Here is a 19751-nt window from a genome sequence, read left to right as displayed (position 1 = left end):
TCTCTGTTACTATTGGGCGGCCTATAGAAAATGTGTCTGAGTACATCATGAAATCCCGCTTGAAGTAAGAACAATGTCCTGGAATTACCATTGAGGAAGATAAAAAGTTAAAGTTTATTTATTAGTGTCACAAATAGGTTTGCATTAACACTGCAATGTGGTTACTGTGAAAATCCCACACGTCTTTCAGAAAATGGGAGGAAACCGGAGCACCCGGAGGAAACCCAGAGAAATGATGTTATCAGTCCATAAACCATCTATTTTCACCATCCCGCCTGGAATTTTGGGGTGGGACCTCAACGGACAAAGAGTCATTTTGTACCGCCTCAGATCAACATGTTCAGTAAGGCCGGACAATTGGGCAGAACTTTCTGGCCACGCTCACCCCAAGACCGGAAAATCCCGCCCGAGGTCAACGGATCTTTGAATGGCCCTGTCCCACCCTCTATGATTCCCAAGGCAGGGAAATTCCACCCTGTAACTCACAAATGACAACGTTTCAATAGCAAATATATAACTTTGCCTGATTAAGACCCAGGTAGTCAAACATCCAAAATAATGGCAGCTAGGAAAAGACCCTACATTCACCAAGCCTGTCCCACACAATTCGATACTTTCTGCATCACGGTGTATACATTCTGTGCCCTACCTGAAACTATATGATCTCCTGGGACAGGTTAAAAACCAGGTAAAACCCTGGGCCAATTTGTTCTCTGATTCTGTTAGGTGGCCACTCTGGCACTGATAATTCAATGCTGTACCTCCTTTAGTGCAATTACGATGCATTCACCCAGGTGGTGAAGTGACATGTGTATCACATTATATTGGGTCAACTGGGTAAGATGCGAGCGGCTCTCAATCATCCTCCCCCAACTATCCTCATTTTTAACATTCATTTTTACAGGATGTGGGCATCGCTGGCGAGGCCAGCGTTTATTGCCCATCCCTACTTGCCCTTCAGAAGGTGGTGGTGAGCTGCCTTCTTGAACCGCTGCAGTCCGTGAGGTGTACGCACACCCACAGTGCTGTTAGAGAGGGAGTTTCAGGTAATTGACCCAGCAACAGAGAAAGAATGACAATATATAGCCAAGTCAGGATCTTGAGTGACTTGGAGGGGAACCTCCAGGTGGTGGTGTTCTCTGGGATCTGCTGCACTTGTCCTTCTAGATGGTAGTGGTCATGGGTTTGGAAGGTGCTGCCTAAGGAACCTTGGTGAGTTCCTGCAATGCATCAAAAACAGATGATCTGTTCATTCATGCGTTTGCTTTTATTGTGTCTTTGCAGACTGTAAATTTGCAGTCGTATTTCCCTATATAATACTCTGCACTTCAAAAATAACCCATTGGTTGTTTAACCTGTCTCAGATCATATAGCTTTTGACTGTACGCCTTCTCCAGATGATTTGCTATACAAATGTAAGTTCTTTCTTTCAGAGAACCCATGGAGCAATTGAAAAGTAATCTTCAACATCTTGGATGAAGTCCCCTGTTTTCCTTGGAGGGACACTTTTATTTCATGTATTGAAGTAAAATAATTGTGCGAATTTCCTCTGGCCACATTTCAGTTGAATTCTTAGTGCAGCATCAGTCTGAAGCTTGGAATAACTAGGAAGCAGGGGATTAAGAAAACAGTGTATATAAAGCACATTGTGTAAAGCACATTCAAAGTGTGCTTAGGTAATATATGAATAAAGCATGACTAATATTCATCTTGCAAATTACACTTAAAGTACATCCATTCAATAAATGTGTGAAGCACATCTTAAGGTAGAGTAGAACTCTCAACTTGTGGACCTGCAATCAAAGTTGGACAATTTCTATAACGGGCAGTTGTCTCGCAACTGGGCATGACTGTACAAAATGAAGGAACATTAGGCACATCAACTGTGTATTACCCAGGGCGGCACAGTGGTTAGCACTGCTACCTCACAGCTCCAGGGACCTGTGTTCGATTCCGGCCTCAGGCGTTTCTGTGGAGTTTGCACATTCTCCCCGTGTCTGCGTGGGTTTCCTCTGGGTGCTCCGGTTTCCTCCCACAGTCCAAAGATGTGCAGGTTAGGTGGATTGACCATGCTAAATTGCCCCTTAATGTCCCAAGATGTACAGGTTAAGGGGATTAGTGGGGTAAATACATGGGGTTATGGGCACAGGGCCTGGGTGGGATGCTTTGTCAGAGAGTTGGACAGACTCAATGGGCTGAATGGCCTCCTTCTGCACTGTAGGGATTCTGTGAATATAATGGTGTATGTATACAGTGTGCAATGTGATTGCCTAAACTAATCTGTATGAAGCACCTGATTTCAAATTTTCTTCAAACAGATTGCCCGGCTGGACGCTGGGGCATAAACTGCCAGTTCTCCTGTCGTAGATGTGAAAATGGAGGTGTTTGTAACAAGTTGCTCGGGACTTGCGACTGCACTGCAGGATTCACCGGAGCACTTTGTCAGGACAGTGGGTATCCATCGTTAAAATCACTGCAGCAGGTCTGAATGATGAATTGTTCAGATGAAATGGCCTGATTTGACACTGCTTTTATTAATAATTGTTATAATGTTTAAAGATGCGGATTTGATTTCTTCTTGTTTCTTTGACTCTTTTACTCCCTGTCAGAAACTCCGTGTTCCATGGTTGACTGTAGAGTTAAGCAGTTCCTTCCCCAGTCACCAGATGATCTCAGTTATCTCCCTCTTCACCCTGAATCAATGTCCCAGGTATGCCAGTGGCCTTTGAGCACCTGGTGTGAGCTTAGGCAGTGAGGCTTGGCTTAACATTCCATCACTGAAGACATCACAGCTGAGCATACATTGGTTCTATTCTCACCTGTCCACACGTACGCACACACGCCCTTTCCAGTATTGAATTGAATAACAATAAGACAGGCGAACATTAGTTGACTTTATTAACGTGCTATCAGACTCAGGGGAGTTGAGGCCAATTATAGTACCTCAACTGCTGGCCCAGCTGGGTTAACTTAGCATAAGCCAGAATCAACCTTATGGTCTTTATGGCTTATTATTGCAAGGGGTGCGGCATTCCCTGCGTTACTATAGCGACTACACTTCATAAGTGCTTCATTGGCTGTAAAGCGTTTTGACACGTTCAGTGGCCATGAAAAGCCCAAAGTTTTTTTTTCCCTTTTGGTCATTAAACTGTGTTCCATTCAAGTGACTGGTTATGTGGCTCCCTTGGTTCAATGGGTATCTCTCTTCCCTCCAAGTCAGTAGGTTGTGGGTTCAAGTTTGGAGACTTGAGGATATAATCCAGGCTGACGGTGCAGTACCGAAGGAGTGCTGCAATGTTGGAGGTGCAGTCTTTTAGGTGAGGTGTTAAACTGAGGGCCCTCTCAGGTGGACGTTTGAATCCCTTGGCACCATTTGAAGAAGAACATTTCTTTCATTTCTGTTTGTGGGACCTGCCGATGTGCAAATTGGCTGCCACATTTCCTGTGCTACAACCAAGACTAGATTCATTGGGGACATTCTGAGGTGAATTACGACTTTGAGTGAACTAGATAATTCTTCCTATCGGTTTTGTGTAACAGATCTATTAATCAGCAGATACCTTACAGCAAAAAGAAATGTCTGAATGCGCCATAGTCAACCACTCTCCAAAAACCACCATGGTTCAGTGATCTGGATTTTAATCTGCTCTTTCTCCTTCCTTTGCTTTGCTCCCAGCTTGCCCCCTGGGTTATTATGGACCATCTTGTCAGTATTCCTGCCGTTGTGCAAATGACACGCAGTGTAACGCTGTAACTGGAGACTGCGTCTGTGGCCCTGGGAGGATGGGACGTGACTGCAAAGCACGTAAGTTACAGCACTAAAGAACTACACGTCTCGTCTGTGCTGCGTTCTAGCTGCGAACATAAAATATGGATAAGATTCTCCTTCATATGTGGATTCATGAGGATGAAATACGAAGTCGGCAAGGATGCAAAATGGGCAGCAGTAGACCATTGGCCTTTTGTACATCCACTGAAGCCAAGGGAGAGGAACATTGCACAACTTGGGCCCTTCCATCCATGCTGTGCCCTGGCTGGAGTTGAATTTCACTTGTTTGAGTTTAAGAGTTGGAGGAGTTAATATGTGAAGTTTATAGTTAGGATTTTATGTTAGTAAATCAGACATCAATGATGTGCATTCTATGTAAAGAATATATATACACATCGCACGAATAGATAAGTTTTAAGTTTTTACTTTACAAAAAAGTAAAATCCTCTTCTTCACTGTGTTGACTTCCGATTGGTACAATGTCCGTGAGTGTTGTTGCAAAATTGTATTCAGCCCAGATTTTGAGTTGGACAGTTCCGGAAGAATCTTCAGTCATTCAGTGAGGCAGCTTGAATTTGAATCCCGTTCCCAGTTGCAATTACCTTACTGGAAGTTTCAAACAGACTTGTCCCAGCTGTCTGCACTAACAAGAGATAGATCCGAATCGTGGGTGCTGTTCCTGCAGTAACGACTGAGGGACAGCAGCAATTGTGGTTATGAAGATGTCCAGCATCTGCCCTTCCAACCAGGCCAGGGAATAGTGGAGGTGACCATGAGACCATAAGACATTGGAGCAGAAGTAGGCCATTCAGCCCATCAAGTCTGCTCCGCCATTCAATGAGGTCATGACTGATCTGACATGATAATCTACACCCCCACTTTCCTGCCTTATCCCCATAACCCTTGATTCCCTTATTGATTAAAAATCTGTCTACCTCATACTCAATGACCCAGCATTTACAGTTTTCTGTGGTAAAGAGTTCCTCAGATTCACTAGCCTCTGAGAGAAGAAACTCCTCCTTATCTCTGTCTTAAATGGGCGATCCCTTACTCTGAGATTATGCCCTCTGGTCCTAGACTCTCCCACAAGGTGAAACAACTTCTCAGCGTCGACCTTGTCAAGCCCCCTGAGAATCCTATATGTCTCAATAAGGTCGCCTCTCAATCATTTAAACTCCAGTGAGCACAGGTTCAATCTACTCAACCTCTCCTCATAAAAAAATCCCTCCATACCTGCGATCAACCTAGGGAACCATCTCTGGCCAGCCTCCAATGCTAGTATACTTTTCCTTAGATAAGGGGACCAAAACAGTTCACAGTATTCCAGTTATGGAGTGACCGGAGGCTTGTATAGTTTTAACAAGACTTCCCTATTTTTACATTCCATTCCCCTTGAAATAAAGGCCAACATTCCATTTGCCTTTCCAATTACCCGCTGAATGTTTTGTGATTTATGCATTAGAGTCCTTGAATCCCTCTGTACAGCAGCTTTCCGCAGTCTTTTTCCCATTTTAACAATATTCAACTTTTTCCTTCCTATCAAAATGCATAACTTCACATGTTCCGACATTATATTCCATCTGGAATTTACCCACTCACTGAAGCTGTCAATAGCCCTCTGTTGATTCTTCGTGTCATCCTCACCATTTGTCTTCCCACCTAGTTTTGTGTCATAGGCAAACTTGGCAATAGCCCATTCACTTCCCTTGTTAAAGTCATTAACGTATATTGTAAGTAAATGTGGCCCCAGCAGTGATCCTTGTGGCACTCCACGAGTTACAAGTTGCCATTCTGAAAATGCCCCTCTTATCCCAACTCCCTGTCTTCTATCAGTTAGTCAATTGTCTATTCCTGCTAATATACTACCCCCAACAGTGTGGGCTCTTGTCTTATTATGTAGCTTTTTGTGTGGTACATCATCAAACGCTTTATTGAAAATTCCAAGTGTATTACATAATTTAATCTAATTCAGCGTTTTATTGACTATGTTACCTGTTTTTCTGCGTTGGTTGGATATGGGGAGTTTGAGTTTACTAAGACGCCAAGGTCTCTTTCAATTTCATCCTTAGCTAATGCTCATGAAGTGGACCTATTGCCTATTCCTTCCTATGTGCAATATATTTATGCCTTTATGCGTAGGATTATAACCTTAAAGTCACTCCAGGGCATCTCTTATTAAACTACCCATTATTCCCTGTTACTTCCTCCTGTGAGTGACATGATAATTATTAAGCCACAAATTCTCCTGCGTTGTCATGTGATTTCAATGTTGCTTTTAACAACGATTGGTTCAGTTTTGAAATGGACTGGGTCAGTTAATCTCTATTATTGTGTGCCTTGTGTAAACCACACAAGCTGAATTAATGTATCCTTCTGACATTATCCAGTCCATTTGTTCAGCTGCATTTCCATTATTCACTCTCAACGGTGGTCTGGTGTGGATGCTTTTTCTAAACCAATATTTTCTGTAACTCTGCACTTCGATCACAAGTTGAAATCTAAAAGGAGTTTCTATTTTGGTGCTGGGATGTGACACTGAGATATCCAGTTTATTCTAATTGTAGGTTTGTTGAAGCTTGCTTTCTGTACCATAAGACCATAAGATATAGGAGCAGAATTAGGCCATTCAGCCCATCAAGTCTGCTCGCCGTTCAGTCATGACTGATAAGTTTCTCGACCCCATTCTCCTGCCTTTTCCCCATAACCATTGATCCCCTTAACAATTAAGAACCTTTCTATATAAAAACAAAACACTGTGAATGCTGGAATCTGAGACAAAAACAAAAAATGCTGGAAAATCTCAGCAGGTCTGACAGCATCTGCAGGAGGAGAATGGAGCCAAAGTTTCGAGTCTAGATGACCGTTTGTCAGAGCTATCTCTGATGAAGGGTCATCTTGACTCGAAACGTTAGCTCTAAGAACCAATCTATCTCTGTCTTAAATATACTCAATAACCTGGTCTCCACAGCCTTCTGTGGCAATGAATTCCATTGATTCACCACCCTCTGGCTGAAGAAATTCCTCCTCATCTTGGTTCCAAAGGGTTGCCCCTTTACTCTGAGGCTGTGCCCTCAGATCCTAGTCTCTCCTACTAATGGAAACATCTTCCCCATGTCCACTCTATCCGGGCCTTTCAGTATTCTGGAAGTTTCAATGAGATCCTCCCTCATCCTTCTAAATTCCATCGAGTTCCGACCCAGAGTCCTCAAATGCTCCTCATCCGTCAAGCCTTTGTTCCCAGGATCATTCTGGTGAACCTCCTCTGGACTCTTTCCAAGGCCAGCACATCGATGCACTGCACATGTAGTGATTACATTGAGGAACTGGAGTGCATAGCATTATAACAGAGGCAATTATCGTTGGGTTTTTTTCTTAGTTTGAATTCATAAACTTCTGCCTTTCTCGAACATTCTGCATGCGAATTGTTTTGGATGGGATTGCATTTTTCTGCTCAACAGGGAGAAAGTTTTTGGCAGTGGAACACCTAGTTTCAGGATTGGGAGCTTTCAGGTCAGGTCTCGGGTAAGTGGATTCAGAGCAAAATGCTGTAGGGCCTGAGAAGAGCATTCCAGTGTTAAATTTACACCTTCAGACATTTTTACTGCCTCTCTGAGTGCGACTGCCGATATACATAATGAACCATGAGTAGGCTTGGTTTCACAGTGGGTCCATGTTGACTAGAAGCTGGGATAATAATGCCCCCAAATAATTTCATATGGAGACCTGGCATCTTTCACAGTCTTAACTTAACATCAATTGCAATTGGATTAAAACCCATATCCAAGGGCTAAAAACACAGTTAGTAGCCCAATCCTGTGAACATTGAGTGTAATTTCAAGTCTATTCCTGTTCCTGTTGAACTGAACAGTGATGTGGAGATGCCGGCGTTGGACTGGGGTAAACACAGTAAGAAGTTTAACAACACCAGGTTAAAGTCCAACAGGTTTATTTGGTAGCAAAAGCCACACAAGCTTTCGAGGCTCTCAGCCCCTTCTTCACCTGAAGAAGGGGCTTAGAGCCTCGAAAGCTTGTGTGGCTTTTGCTACCAAATAAACCTGTTGGACTTTAACCTGGTGTTGTTAAACTTCGAACTGAACAGTGTCAGAATGCATGACATTCCACAACTCACACCTTTCAGAACTGAAAACAGATGATACTGACTGAAGGTTGCAGGAAGAAGCTGTGATGCCCACACAACAAAACAAAGACAGCTTTCGAGTCTTCAAAGGGATCACCTTGAAAGTTAAGGCCTATTTAACTCTTCCAGTTCATGAAGTCCTCCACCTGGGTTTGAGTGAAGTAATCCAGTTCTGTCCGCACTCTAAGCTCCTGACAATCGCGGCAGCAGCTGTCGGATCCTGTGTGTTGTGTATCAGCCTTTCACGATAGATTCTACACACTTGTCTATTCTCTTCTGCAGCTTGTGATGTGGGCCGGTGGGGCAGAGGCTGCCAGAGTGTCTGTGACTGCAACAGTGCTGACGGGAGCTGTGATCCTGTGACCGGCCACTGTCTGTGTGAGGCTGGATACACGGGCAATCGATGTGAACAGAGTAAGGTTCAGATCTTTGTATGTGTCGTGTATTTGGAGAATGACATTCGGGAACATGCGACAAAACGTACATAACTTAATAGTGGTGTGTTCTCTCTTATACCTGCTGCTTCTCTGTTTCCCGCTCTACATCGCGTTGCATCATTTCCTTACATATATTACTACTGCAGAGTTCTACATTGAGTCAAAAGGGACAAATATGTAACAGTGTGGACCTTACAGCTTCTATTCTGTTGATCAGGTCAGGGAAGGGTACAAACCCAGAGAACTGCAATAAACAGGAAATAAATACAGCAATCAGGAAGTTAGAATATGTATAAAAATTACATACGTATAATTTAATCCAGTGCATTGAATGGCTAATATTAATCGTTTGATTTCAAATCGCTTTACCAGCATGGTAACGTCATGATGTGCTGAGTTCTTTGAACAATATAAAGCAGAACTGTAGTCACTTCGAAGATGACTCATTGTGGGTTTATTGCCAACAATATTTAGAAATGTACAAGCGGCGGCCTAGAAGAACTGCAATAAATATCTACTCTGTTCTGCTCCCTGGCTCCAACTGAGGTTTGAGGTTCAAACAGTATCTGACTTCTAATACGGTAGATTAATCACAATCTCCTTTGATTACGTAGAAAGGAATAACATCTCAGATGCAGTTACAAGTTAAACCAATTGGCCATCTTGTGAGATGTTTCTGGATTGCAAGAGAGAGTCCAGGGTGAGGCAACTCTTTAGTCTGCAGAGCAGCAATGGAATAGACCCTGACACTGGCTTTTCCTCTCTCTTATGTACAGAGTGCCCAGGTGGAAGCTATGGTTTAAGATGCAAGTTCACGTGTCAGTGTGAAAATGGAGCAGCTTGTGACCATGTGAGTGGTGCGTGTACCTGCGCGGCAGGATGGACCGGAACATTCTGTGAAAGATGTAAGCCGTTTCTTTTTATTTTCCAATTAAGCTTCTCTATTGTTGATCCTTTGCAAAGAGCAAATGTCACCAGTTAGTGCGTTAAAAAAACCAATGTTAAAGTTGGTAAAAGAACCTTATTGAAGTATTTAGGACTCTGAGCAGGTTTGACAGGGTAGATGCTGAGAGGATGATTCCTCTAATGAGGGAATGTAGAAATGAAACAGGGGACACAGTTTCAAAATAAGGGGGCCCCCTGTTTAGGACAGCGATGAGGAGGAATTTATTTTGCCAGAAGGTAGTTAGTATTTGGAATTTTTTTCCACAGCGAGCAGTGGAAGCGGTTCATAGACTATATGCAACATTGAGATAGATCTTTGATTGACAAAGGAGTCAAGGGTCAGGGGGGAGCTGCAGGAATGTGGAGATAATAATCTTATTGAATGATGGAGCAGGTTCAAGGGGCTGAATGGCCATCTTCTGATCCTATTTTTATGTTGTTACGTAACGAAAGGTGATATGAGAAAAGAAATGCTGCAGTGAGGGTCTGGAATGGGACTACCCGAGAGCATGGTGGAGGCAGATTCAATTGTGGCTTTTGGAAGAGGGGTAAACTCGGTTTGTAAGACTAGAGATGGTGAGGAGGAGGCTATAGAGGCAAGGAGTGATGTTATAGAGACAGGGAGTGATGTTATAGAGACAGAGAGTGATGTTATAGAGACAGAGAGTGATGTTATAGAGATAGAGAGTGGTGTTATAGAGACAGGGAGTGATGTTATAGAGACAGAGAGTGATGTTATAGAGACGGAGAGTGATGTTATAGAGACAGAGAGTGATGTTATAGAGACGGAGAGTGATGTTATAGAGACAGAGAGTGATGTTATAGAGACGGAGAGTGATGTTATAGAGACAGAGAGTGATGTTATAGAGACAGAGAGTGATGTTATAGAGACAGGGAGTGATGTTATAGAGACAGAGAGTGATGTTATAGAGACGGAGAGTGATGTTATAGAGACAGGGAGTGATGTTATAGAGACAGAGAGTGATGTTATAGAGACAGAGAATGATGTTATAGAGACAGAGAGTGATGTTATAGAGATAGAGAGTGGTGTTATAGAGATAGGGAGTGATGTTATAGAGACAGGGAGTGATGTTATTGAGACAGGGAGTGATGTTATAGAGACAGAGAGTGATGTTATAGAGACAGAGAGTGATGTTATAGAGACAGAGTGATGTTATAGAGATAGAGTGATGTTATAGAGACAAGGAGTGATGTTATAGAGACAGAGAGTGATGATTCTCCTTACAAATGATGACCACTTGGCACACGGCACAATATATTGCGATGTATTTCAGTGTGTCTGCTACGCCATAGTCCTAGATCCATGGCTGCTCGCTCATTTGAGGGAGAGCTGACTGGTGGTGATTTAACCTCAGGTAGGGCCTTCATAAATAACCTCAACCGGTAAAGGAATTGAATCCCCGCTGTTGGTGCCGCTCTGCATCACGAAGCAGCCATCCAGCCAACTGAGCTAAAGCAACTCCTCTATTTCAATAGCACCTCAACTTTGCAGGTCTCATACTCACCCTAGTGTTGGATAGGATAATAACACCCAGCTGAAGTCAGATGGCACCCCTGGGATCTAATTTATCATGGAGCTTCATACAACAAACATTTTGTTTTCTTTACAAAACAAAATACTGCAGTTGCTGCAAATCTGAAATGAAACAAAGAAATTGCTGGAAATATTCGACAGGTCGGGTGTCACAAAAGTCAGAAAACCGGAGAGTTTCACACCGGTTTTTGCAGTGAGCTACCCCATGCAATTTTCCCACATTCTGTCAATTATTTTGGTAGTCAGGAGTTTCATGTCGGTTGGGGGGAGCCACCCCCCCTTCCCCACACCCCCCCTTCCCCACACCCCCCCCCCCCACAGACCCCCCTCCTGATCGCCACCCCCCCCACAAACATACCCACTGACACACCCCCACAGAGCTCCCGATCGTTAATCCCCCACAGACATCCCTCCATAGACTCTCCCATAGACACCCCCCACCCGCAATGTATGGCTTCCCCGATCACTGGCCCTACCACTAGCCCCCCCGCCCCCCCAATGCAGAGTTGAGGGTCTGGAACCTCATTACATCACAGGCAGGGCAGGGAGAATCGGAAAGCGAGATCTCGCCGGCGATATTGTTGTTTTCTAGTGATAAATCCTCCCTCAGTAACATAGAAACATACAGTGCAGAAGGAGGCCATTCGGCCCATCGAGTCTGCACCGACCACAATCCCACCCAGGCCCTACCCCCATATATTTTACCCGCTAATCCCTCTAACCTACACATCCCAGGACTCTAAGGGGCAATTTTTAACCTGGCCAATCAACCTAACCCGCACATCTTTGGACTGTGGGAGGAAACCGGAGCACCCGGAGGAAACCCACGCAGACACGAGGAGAATGTGCAAACTCCACACAGACAGTGACCCGAGCCGGGAATCGAACCCAGGACCCTGGAGCTGTGAAGCAGCAGTGCTAACCACTGTGCTACCGTGCCGCCCTGTGTACCTGAACAGGCGCCAGAGTGTAGCGACTAGGGGATTTTCACAGTAACTTCATCGCAGTGTTAATGTAAGTCTACTTGTGACACTAATAAACAAACTTTAAACTAAAATCGCAGCATTTATATTCTCATTAACAAGAGTGGTACCTGGAGCTGCTGGTGTACTTTTGTAAGAGCAGTAGACACTGCCCTCTTGTGGCCACTGAGAATGATGCACACAAAGTATAAAATGCACCAGCAGTTCAGTTCTTCTGAATTGACTTGATTTATTATTGTCACATGTATTGGGATGCAGTGAAAAGTATTGTTTCTTGCGCGCTATACAGAAGAAACACCCCATTTATAGAGTACATAGGGGAGAAGGAATGGAAAGGGTGCAATATATAGTGTTGCAGTTACAGGTAGGATGAAGAGAAAGATCAACTTAATATATGGTAGGCCCATTTAAAAGTCTGACAGCAGCAGGGAAGAAGCTGTTCTTGCGTCGGTTGGTACGTGTTCTCAGATTTTGGTATCGTTTTCCCAACGGGAGAAGGTGGGAGAGAGAACGTTTGGGGTGCGTGGGGTCCTTGATTACGCTGGCTGCTTTGCCGAGGCAGCAGGAAGTGTGGACAGAGTCAATGGATGAGAGGCTGGTTTGCGCGATGGACTGGGCTTCATTCACAACCCTTTGTAATTTCTGATTTTTCAAGAAGCATATAGAAGGAGGAATCCATCAGGATCAGTTAACCTACTGCTTAAAGCCCTTTATAAATTTATATTTCCAATGAATTCATAACTGAACACTATGAAATGTCTTGCTACTGCTCATATTCACTTAACCCAGCGGTAATAACTAACGTAACTTGGTTTTATGAAAAAAAAAAGACCTAATGGCACAAGTCATAACTGACTGAAGGACTCTGTTTAAATCCTTGTCATTCCCTATTGATTTCCACGGTACTAAGACCTACAACTGTCCTTTACATTAAAGAGTTAATGATCTTGCCAACTCCTAACCCACGGCTATTTTCTCATTCCCAGCATGTCCGGATGGATTTTATGGCTTTGACTGCCAGCAGATGTGCAACTGCAGAAATGGTGCCAGCTGTGACCATGTGACTGGGGCCTGTCACTGCCCTCCAGGCTGGCTGGGACATCAGTGCAGCCAGCGTAAGTCCACTCCGAGGGAGGGGTTCACAGAGAGAAACATTTGGAAATGTCTCATTCTCCAGTTGGTAAAGGGAATTGGAGCTGTCACTATGACTGAAGGGAAGGATTTCAATTCACAAGTCACCTTCATTTCCAAACTTTTGTAGCCAGAATTGTTTGTTGTTGGATACAACTGTCATCATGCTGGAGCAATGTTAACATGTATGTTTGTGTGTGTGTCTATGACACTTTCTGATATGTGTATGAGTGTCTACAGCACACTTTGACATGTATGTTTGTGTATGTGTGTCTATGGCACATTTGACATGTGTGCTTGGGTGTATGTTTCTACGGCACATTTTGATGTGTGTGTTTGTGTACGTGTCTATGGCACATTTGACATGTGTGCTTGGGTGAATGTGTCTATGGCACATTTTGACGTGTGTTTGTGTACGTGTGTCTATGGCACACTTTGACATGTGTATTTGTGTGCGTGTCTATGGCACATTTGACATGTGTGCTTGGGTGAATGTGTCTATGGCACATTTGACATGTGTGCTTGGGTGTATGTGTCTACGGCACATTTTGATGTGTGTTTTTGTGTATCTGTATCTATGGCACATTTTGACATGTGTGTTTGTGTGTATGTGTCTATGGCACATTTTGACATGTGTGCTTGGGTGAATGTGCCTATGGCACATTTTGACATGTATTTGTGTATGTGTGTCTGTAGCATATTTTGACGTGTGTTGGTATATGTCTGTCCATGGCACACTCTGCTGCCAGATGCAATTCTATCCCATGGAAGAGGAACATTATCATTGTGGCATTAAATCCCACTGTTTGACTAGGGAGAATAGTCCTGATATTTAGGAAATTTCTCTAATGAAGCAGGAACATTACAGATGGGAATAATATCATTCTCACTGGAGAGACTGTTTTCTCATCTTCATTAATCAACAGAATGTTGACAATGGTTATTACCGAGGACTCCAGTGTGTATAAAGATGTCTACAGTGTAAAGAATAAGAGATGGGACAATCACACATGTCAGCAAAAGTAACTGCTACCGATTTCTGTGCAATGTTGGGCTAAAATTAGAAATTCTATGAGGGGACTGCGCATACATTTCTGTGCAGTTTGCGAATTGCTTGATCAGGAAGTGGGTGAATGCTTCACTCAGCTCTGGATTTCTGTTTTCCCAGCGTGCCGTAGACAGAGGTATGGTCAGGGCTGCAGCCAGATCTGTAACTGCTCCAATAACGCAGCGTGTGATCACGTGACTGGCCAGTGCCTGTGTACTCCCGGATGGACAGGAACTGCATGTCATCAACGTAAGTAACTGTTGGCAGGACTGAGAGGGTGAGATTATGTTTTGATATCAAGGAAAACGCTGGAGGAACTCAGCAGGTCTGACAGCATCTGCGGAGAAAGAATAGAGTAAGAGTTTTAACAACACCAGGTTAAAGTCCAACAGGTTTATTTGGTAGCAAATGCCATTAGCTTTTGGAGCGCTGCTCCTTCGTCAGATGGAGTGGGTATCTGCTCTCAAACAGGGCACAAAAACACAAAATCAAGTTACAGAATACTGATTAGAATGCAAATCTCTACAGCCAACCAGGTCTTAAAGATACAGACAATGTGAGTGGAGGGAGCATTAAGCACAGGTTAAAGAGACGCTCGCTCTGAAGGAGCAGTGAGCGCTCCGAAAGCTAGTGTCTTTTGCTACCAAATGAACCTGCTGGACTTTAACCTGGTGTTGTTAAAATTCTTACTGTGTTTACCCCAGTCCAACGCCGGCATCTCCACATCATGAGAAAGAATAGAGCCAGTGTTTCAAGTCTGGATGACCCTTCGTCAGAGCTCCGACGAAGGGTTATCCAGACTCGAAACATTGGGCGGGATTTCACGGCCTTGCTCAGGTGAGATCGTAAAATCCTGCCCAATTCTGGGGATGGCAAGATGGTAGAGTTTCAGCCGTTGGCTCTATTCTCTCTCCACGGATGCTGTCAGATCTGCTGAGATTTTCCAGCATTTCCTGTTCGTGGTTTGATATGATGATTGGACAGGAGCTCGAGTGTAGCTATTCAAGGAACTGAGTGGCTCTGTCTGATTATCAACTCTAGGCTGCATGCACACCCGTGTATTACGTATTACTGCTCTATAGTTGTTCTCAGCAACTCCTATATAAAAATAATATAAAATCAGTGGTTAATGATTGACTGAATTGCATTGGAGGGAAGGGAACGTGAGAAAATTTTAATTTGCTTTTCAATGGATTTCGAATAAGAAAATAACAAAGGCCCAAAAGATGCCAAGAGTCCTGGTGAATTCCAGTTACTAAAGTGTTAAAAATAAAGATTTTTCTTTATTCAGACTCGAATCATCCCTTGACTGCAACAATGCAGCTTTTCCCATCTCCACATCACTAAACATTGTGGATTCTGATTAAAAACTGTCAATTTATGGTGAATTCTTGGCAGTTTTACTGTTTGAATCCGTGTCCATTAGAAAGAATAAGAGGTCAGACAGGTGACCAGATGAAGGAGCAGTGCTCTGAAAGTAAATTTTATTTATTAGTCACAAGTAAGGCTTACATTAACACTGCAATGAAGTTACTGTGAAATTCCCCTAGTCGCCACGCTCTGTTGTCTGTTCGGGTCAATGCACCTAACCTGCATGTCTTTCGGACTGTGGGAGGAAACCAGAGCACCTGGAGGAAACACACACAAACACGGGGAGAATGTGCAAACTCCACATGGACAGTGACCCAAGCCGGGAATCGAACCCGGGTCCCTGGTGCTGTGATGCAGCAGTGCTAACCACTGTGCCACCGTGCCGCCCAAAGCCTTGTGATTTCAAGTAAACCTGTTGGACTATAACCTGGTGTTGTGTGACCTCTCATCTTGTCCATCCCAGTCCAACACCAGCATCTCCACATCATTAGAAAGAAGATTGAGCTGACCCAAGTCTCATGTTGGTTGCGTGGAAATTTGGTGCCTGAGGAAATTGTCTTCCTAGAATCATAGTCACTGAAGGAGGTTATTCCGTCCATCAGGTCCATCACTTCTTACTGTGTTTACCCCGGTCCAACGCCGGCATCTCCACATCATCAGGTCTGGGCCAGCCAGCGGGTTGCACGCTGTCCTCATTTTCTATTTGAGCTCATTTTCCCACCCTGTTTTGATTCCCCATAGGATGCCCTGCTGGGTGGTATGGACGGAACTGCTTGCAGCTCTGCATCTGCAGGGACACAGCCCAGTGTGACCACGTGAGTGGATTATGCACTTGCCCCAAAGGCTGGACGGGGATAGCTTGCGAGCTTGGTAAGTACATGATCAGGAATTAATGTAAAGATGAAAAACAGTGCCAGTGTATTCTTTCACGGTGAGGGTCAGCGATTGCCAAACTGTGTGGCTGCTTGTGTTTAGAATGTGAAGAGGGGCGGTACGGGGAGGGATGTCACCAGTACTGCAGCTGCAGCAATGGAGCAACCTGCGACCGGCACACCGGACAATGCGTTTGTCGACCCGGCTGGATTGGAGAAAAATGTCAGACTCGTAAGTAAAATATCAGACTTATAAATAAAAATAAAATACTGCGGATGCTGGAATCTGAAACACATGCTGGAAAAGCTCAGCTGGTCTGGTAGCATCTGTGGAGAGAGAAAATAGAGTTAATGTTTCAAGTCACGGTGGCACAGTGGTTAGCACTGCTGCCTCACAGCCCCAGGGTCCCGGGTTCGATTCCCGGCTTGGGTCACTGTCTGTGTGGAGTCTGCAGGTTCTCACCGTGTCTGTGTGGATTTCCTCCAGTGCTCCGGTTTCCTCCCACAGTCCGAAAGATGTGCTGGTTAGGTGCATTGGCCATGCTAAATTCTCCCTCAGTGTATCCGAACAGGTGCCGGAGTGAGGAGACTAAGGGATTTTCACTGCATTGCAATGTTAATGTAAGCCTACTTGTGACAATAATAAATAAACTTTAAAGGGCGGGATCCCGAAACTGTAAAATCCCGTCCGAGGTCAACGGAACTTTCCATGGTCTACCCCGCGCCCGCTCCGATTCCCGTGGTGAGTGGGACAGTAAAATTCCAGCTTAAGTCGATGTTATTCTTCTTCAGGGCAAAACCCTCTCATTTGCTGTTTGTTTAGGATTCTGATAGGACCATTGAAGTTCCATTTGTGGTATTTAATGACCCAGCTTGCAATAATGTGGATTGTTCTATTGAATTAATTTCTGAGGTTTTGGCTTTGATTTCTCTTGTGAGTTGAGAAGAAATGATAGGGTTTCCTTGTTGTCTCTGGTTGCAGTCTGTGGCTATACATTTAGTTGGTGATATCTTCACTTCTCTGACCTTTTCCCCACCTTTTGAATGAGGCATTAAACCAAAGATCCCTCTATCTGTTCAGGTGGATGCTGAAGATCCCTCAGTGCTTTTACAAAGGCGGGGGGGTTGGGGGGGGGGGGTGGGTAAAGGTAACATTGATGCTCTATCATCACCACCAGAGTGCAGATTAGTCCCCCTTACCTCTCCTTTACTTCTCTCATGCAGCTTCCTTAGCCCCGCAGGCATTTTCTTCAACATCTCCTACCTTGTGTCTGACCTTGGTATTGAGCAATTCCTACTCCGTATTGATTGTAATCCACTTCTCAATCTGCCCTTTCCTCTTCCCCTTACCAGTCTCCATTATCTATGTTCACTCTCTCAAGCTTCCACACCTCATGTGGTAACCCCCTTAAACTAGTCATCACACGTAGCCTGAAGTCTTCAAAGCTCTCTCACACGGTTCGGGCTCCGTCTGACCATCGCTACATTCTTTCACACATCCCGCTGCCCAGTACAAATCCCTCCAGGGTCATTGTTCTCTGGATAAAATCACCTCATCTGTAAGTAGTTTCTCAACCTCTGGGTTGTCACTTCTGACTGATACCTCAGTCAACCTTTCCCAAATCACCTTACCTCCACTTCAAGGGTCTTCAGGATTACGATCCTGGCTGGTCTCCCATCCACGTCCAGTGTAACAGTCATCTACTTAGAAATGCAAAACTGTCAGACTGCGTGTCTGCTGTTAGATTGGGCAATACCATTCACAGACCAGACTGTACTGCACTTCCATCAGGGGCAGCATGGTGGCACAGTGGTTAGCACTGCTGCCTCTCAGCGCCAGGGACCTGTCTTTGATTCCCGGCTTGGAATCTGTCTGTGTAGAGTCTGCATATTCTTCCCGTGTCTGCGTGGGTTTCCTTCGGGTGCTCCGGTTTCCTCCAGAGATGTGTGGGTCAGGTTGATTGGCCACGCTAAATTGCCACTTAGCATCAGGGGGATTAGCAGGGTAAATATGTGGGGCTACGGGGATAGCAGCTGAGTGGGATTGTGGTCGGTTCAGACTTGATGGGCCGAATGGCCTCCTTCTGCGCTGTCGGGATTCTATGATTCTATGATCCCCCAATATCCCACAATTGTCCCATACCAACAGCTGACAGCCTGGTCTCTACTTTGATCACTTTGGGCTTCCATTTCTCTAACAGGCTTCTAGATGGCCTTCCAGCTTTGGACATCAGTTCATTCAGATGCCTAAGCGCATGCCCTTTCCCCCACAAAGTCTCGCAATCCTGTTTTCTCCAAGTTGTATTGGGTTTGTGAGCTCCAGCCCAATGACTTCAGAATATTCATCCTCGGATACTTCCTTTTCCTTTGTGTTAATTTCTGTTTTAATACTCTGAGTGATCGCAATGTGTTGGAAGTACAGATATGGAGATGTGATATCGCCAACACCACACTTGGTATGGAGCAGGTATTCAATCGCTGATGAGTTAGATGTTGATATTAATGTAGCACTGCCACTTTCCACTGTGTAACGTACAGTCTGCTTTATCCTTTTAGGATGCCCAGTTGGATATTACGGAGAGCATTGCGAGGAGAGATGCGATTGTGAAAATGCCATTTCCTGTCACCATGAGACAGCAGCCTGTCAGTGTGCGCGAGGCTGGCGGGGGAAGAGATGTGAGAAACGTGAGTGAAAGCCTGGGGATCCATTGTGAGAGCCAATCATTGAATGTTTGTACAAGGTTCAGCATAAACAAGGGAATTCGGGAAGAGGCAATGGCCTAGTGGTATTATCACTGGACTATAAATCTAGAAACACAACTAATGTTCTGGGGGACCCGAGTTCGAATCCTGCCACGGCAAGTGGTGGAATTTGAATTCAATAAAACATATCTGGAATTAAGAATCAACTCATGACATGAAACCATTGTCAATTGTCAGAAAAACCCAACTGGTTCACTAATGTCCTTTAAGGAAGGAAATCTGCCATCCTTACCTGGTTTGGTCTACATGTGACTCCAGAGCCACAGCAATGTTGTTGACTCTCAACTGCCCTTGGTCAACTAGGGATGGGCAGTAAATGCTGGCCAGCCAGTGACACCCAAGCCCCATGAATAAATTTTTAAAAATTGATGGAGGGCACAAATTGAGTGAAATAGTGAAACGTGTCGCAGTTTCATGCACAGAATCTTACTGTGGGCAGAATTAACTCTATATTTGGCAGGATGCGATAGCAGGTGGGAAAAGTGGCATTGAAGCTGCCAGCACCAATGGCAGCTTTCCCTGCTATTTCATTGGGAATATTGAAAAAAAGTGGCAAAAAGTGGGTCCCACAACCCCGCAGAGCCTGTCGTGCCAGCAACTTAAAATATCAGCGTGACATTTTCATCCTAGTGTACAAATATTCATATGGGACCCCCTTCACAAAACTTCCCCCCCCCCCAACCCCCGTGTAAAGGGAGAAATCCTAATAGTAAAGATTTTTTACACCATTAGACATTAA

General features: G+C 44.5%; 1 protein-coding gene across 1 annotated transcript in view; it reads left to right on the top strand.

The window, feature by feature from the left end:
• egfem1 (EGF-like and EMI domain containing 1) overlaps positions 1–19751 on the top strand; it is a gene marked incomplete at its 5' end in the record, with an annotated part of 303107 nt that overhangs the window by 259313 nt on the left and 24043 nt on the right. The window contains 7 exon segments of the mRNA XM_078204089.1: positions 8190–8321; positions 9121–9249; positions 12814–12942; positions 14127–14255; positions 16119–16247; positions 16353–16481; positions 18806–18934. Of these exon segments, the coding sequence (XP_078060215.1) occupies positions 8190–8321; positions 9121–9249; positions 12814–12942; positions 14127–14255; positions 16119–16247; positions 16353–16481; positions 18806–18934 (906 nt within the window).

This window comes from Mustelus asterias, chromosome 3, assembly GCF_964213995.1.
Source record: "Mustelus asterias chromosome 3, sMusAst1.hap1.1, whole genome shotgun sequence".
Lineage (NCBI taxonomy): Eukaryota > Metazoa > Chordata > Chondrichthyes > Carcharhiniformes > Triakidae > Mustelus > Mustelus asterias.
This window is presented reverse-complemented; position numbering and strand designations above follow the sequence as displayed.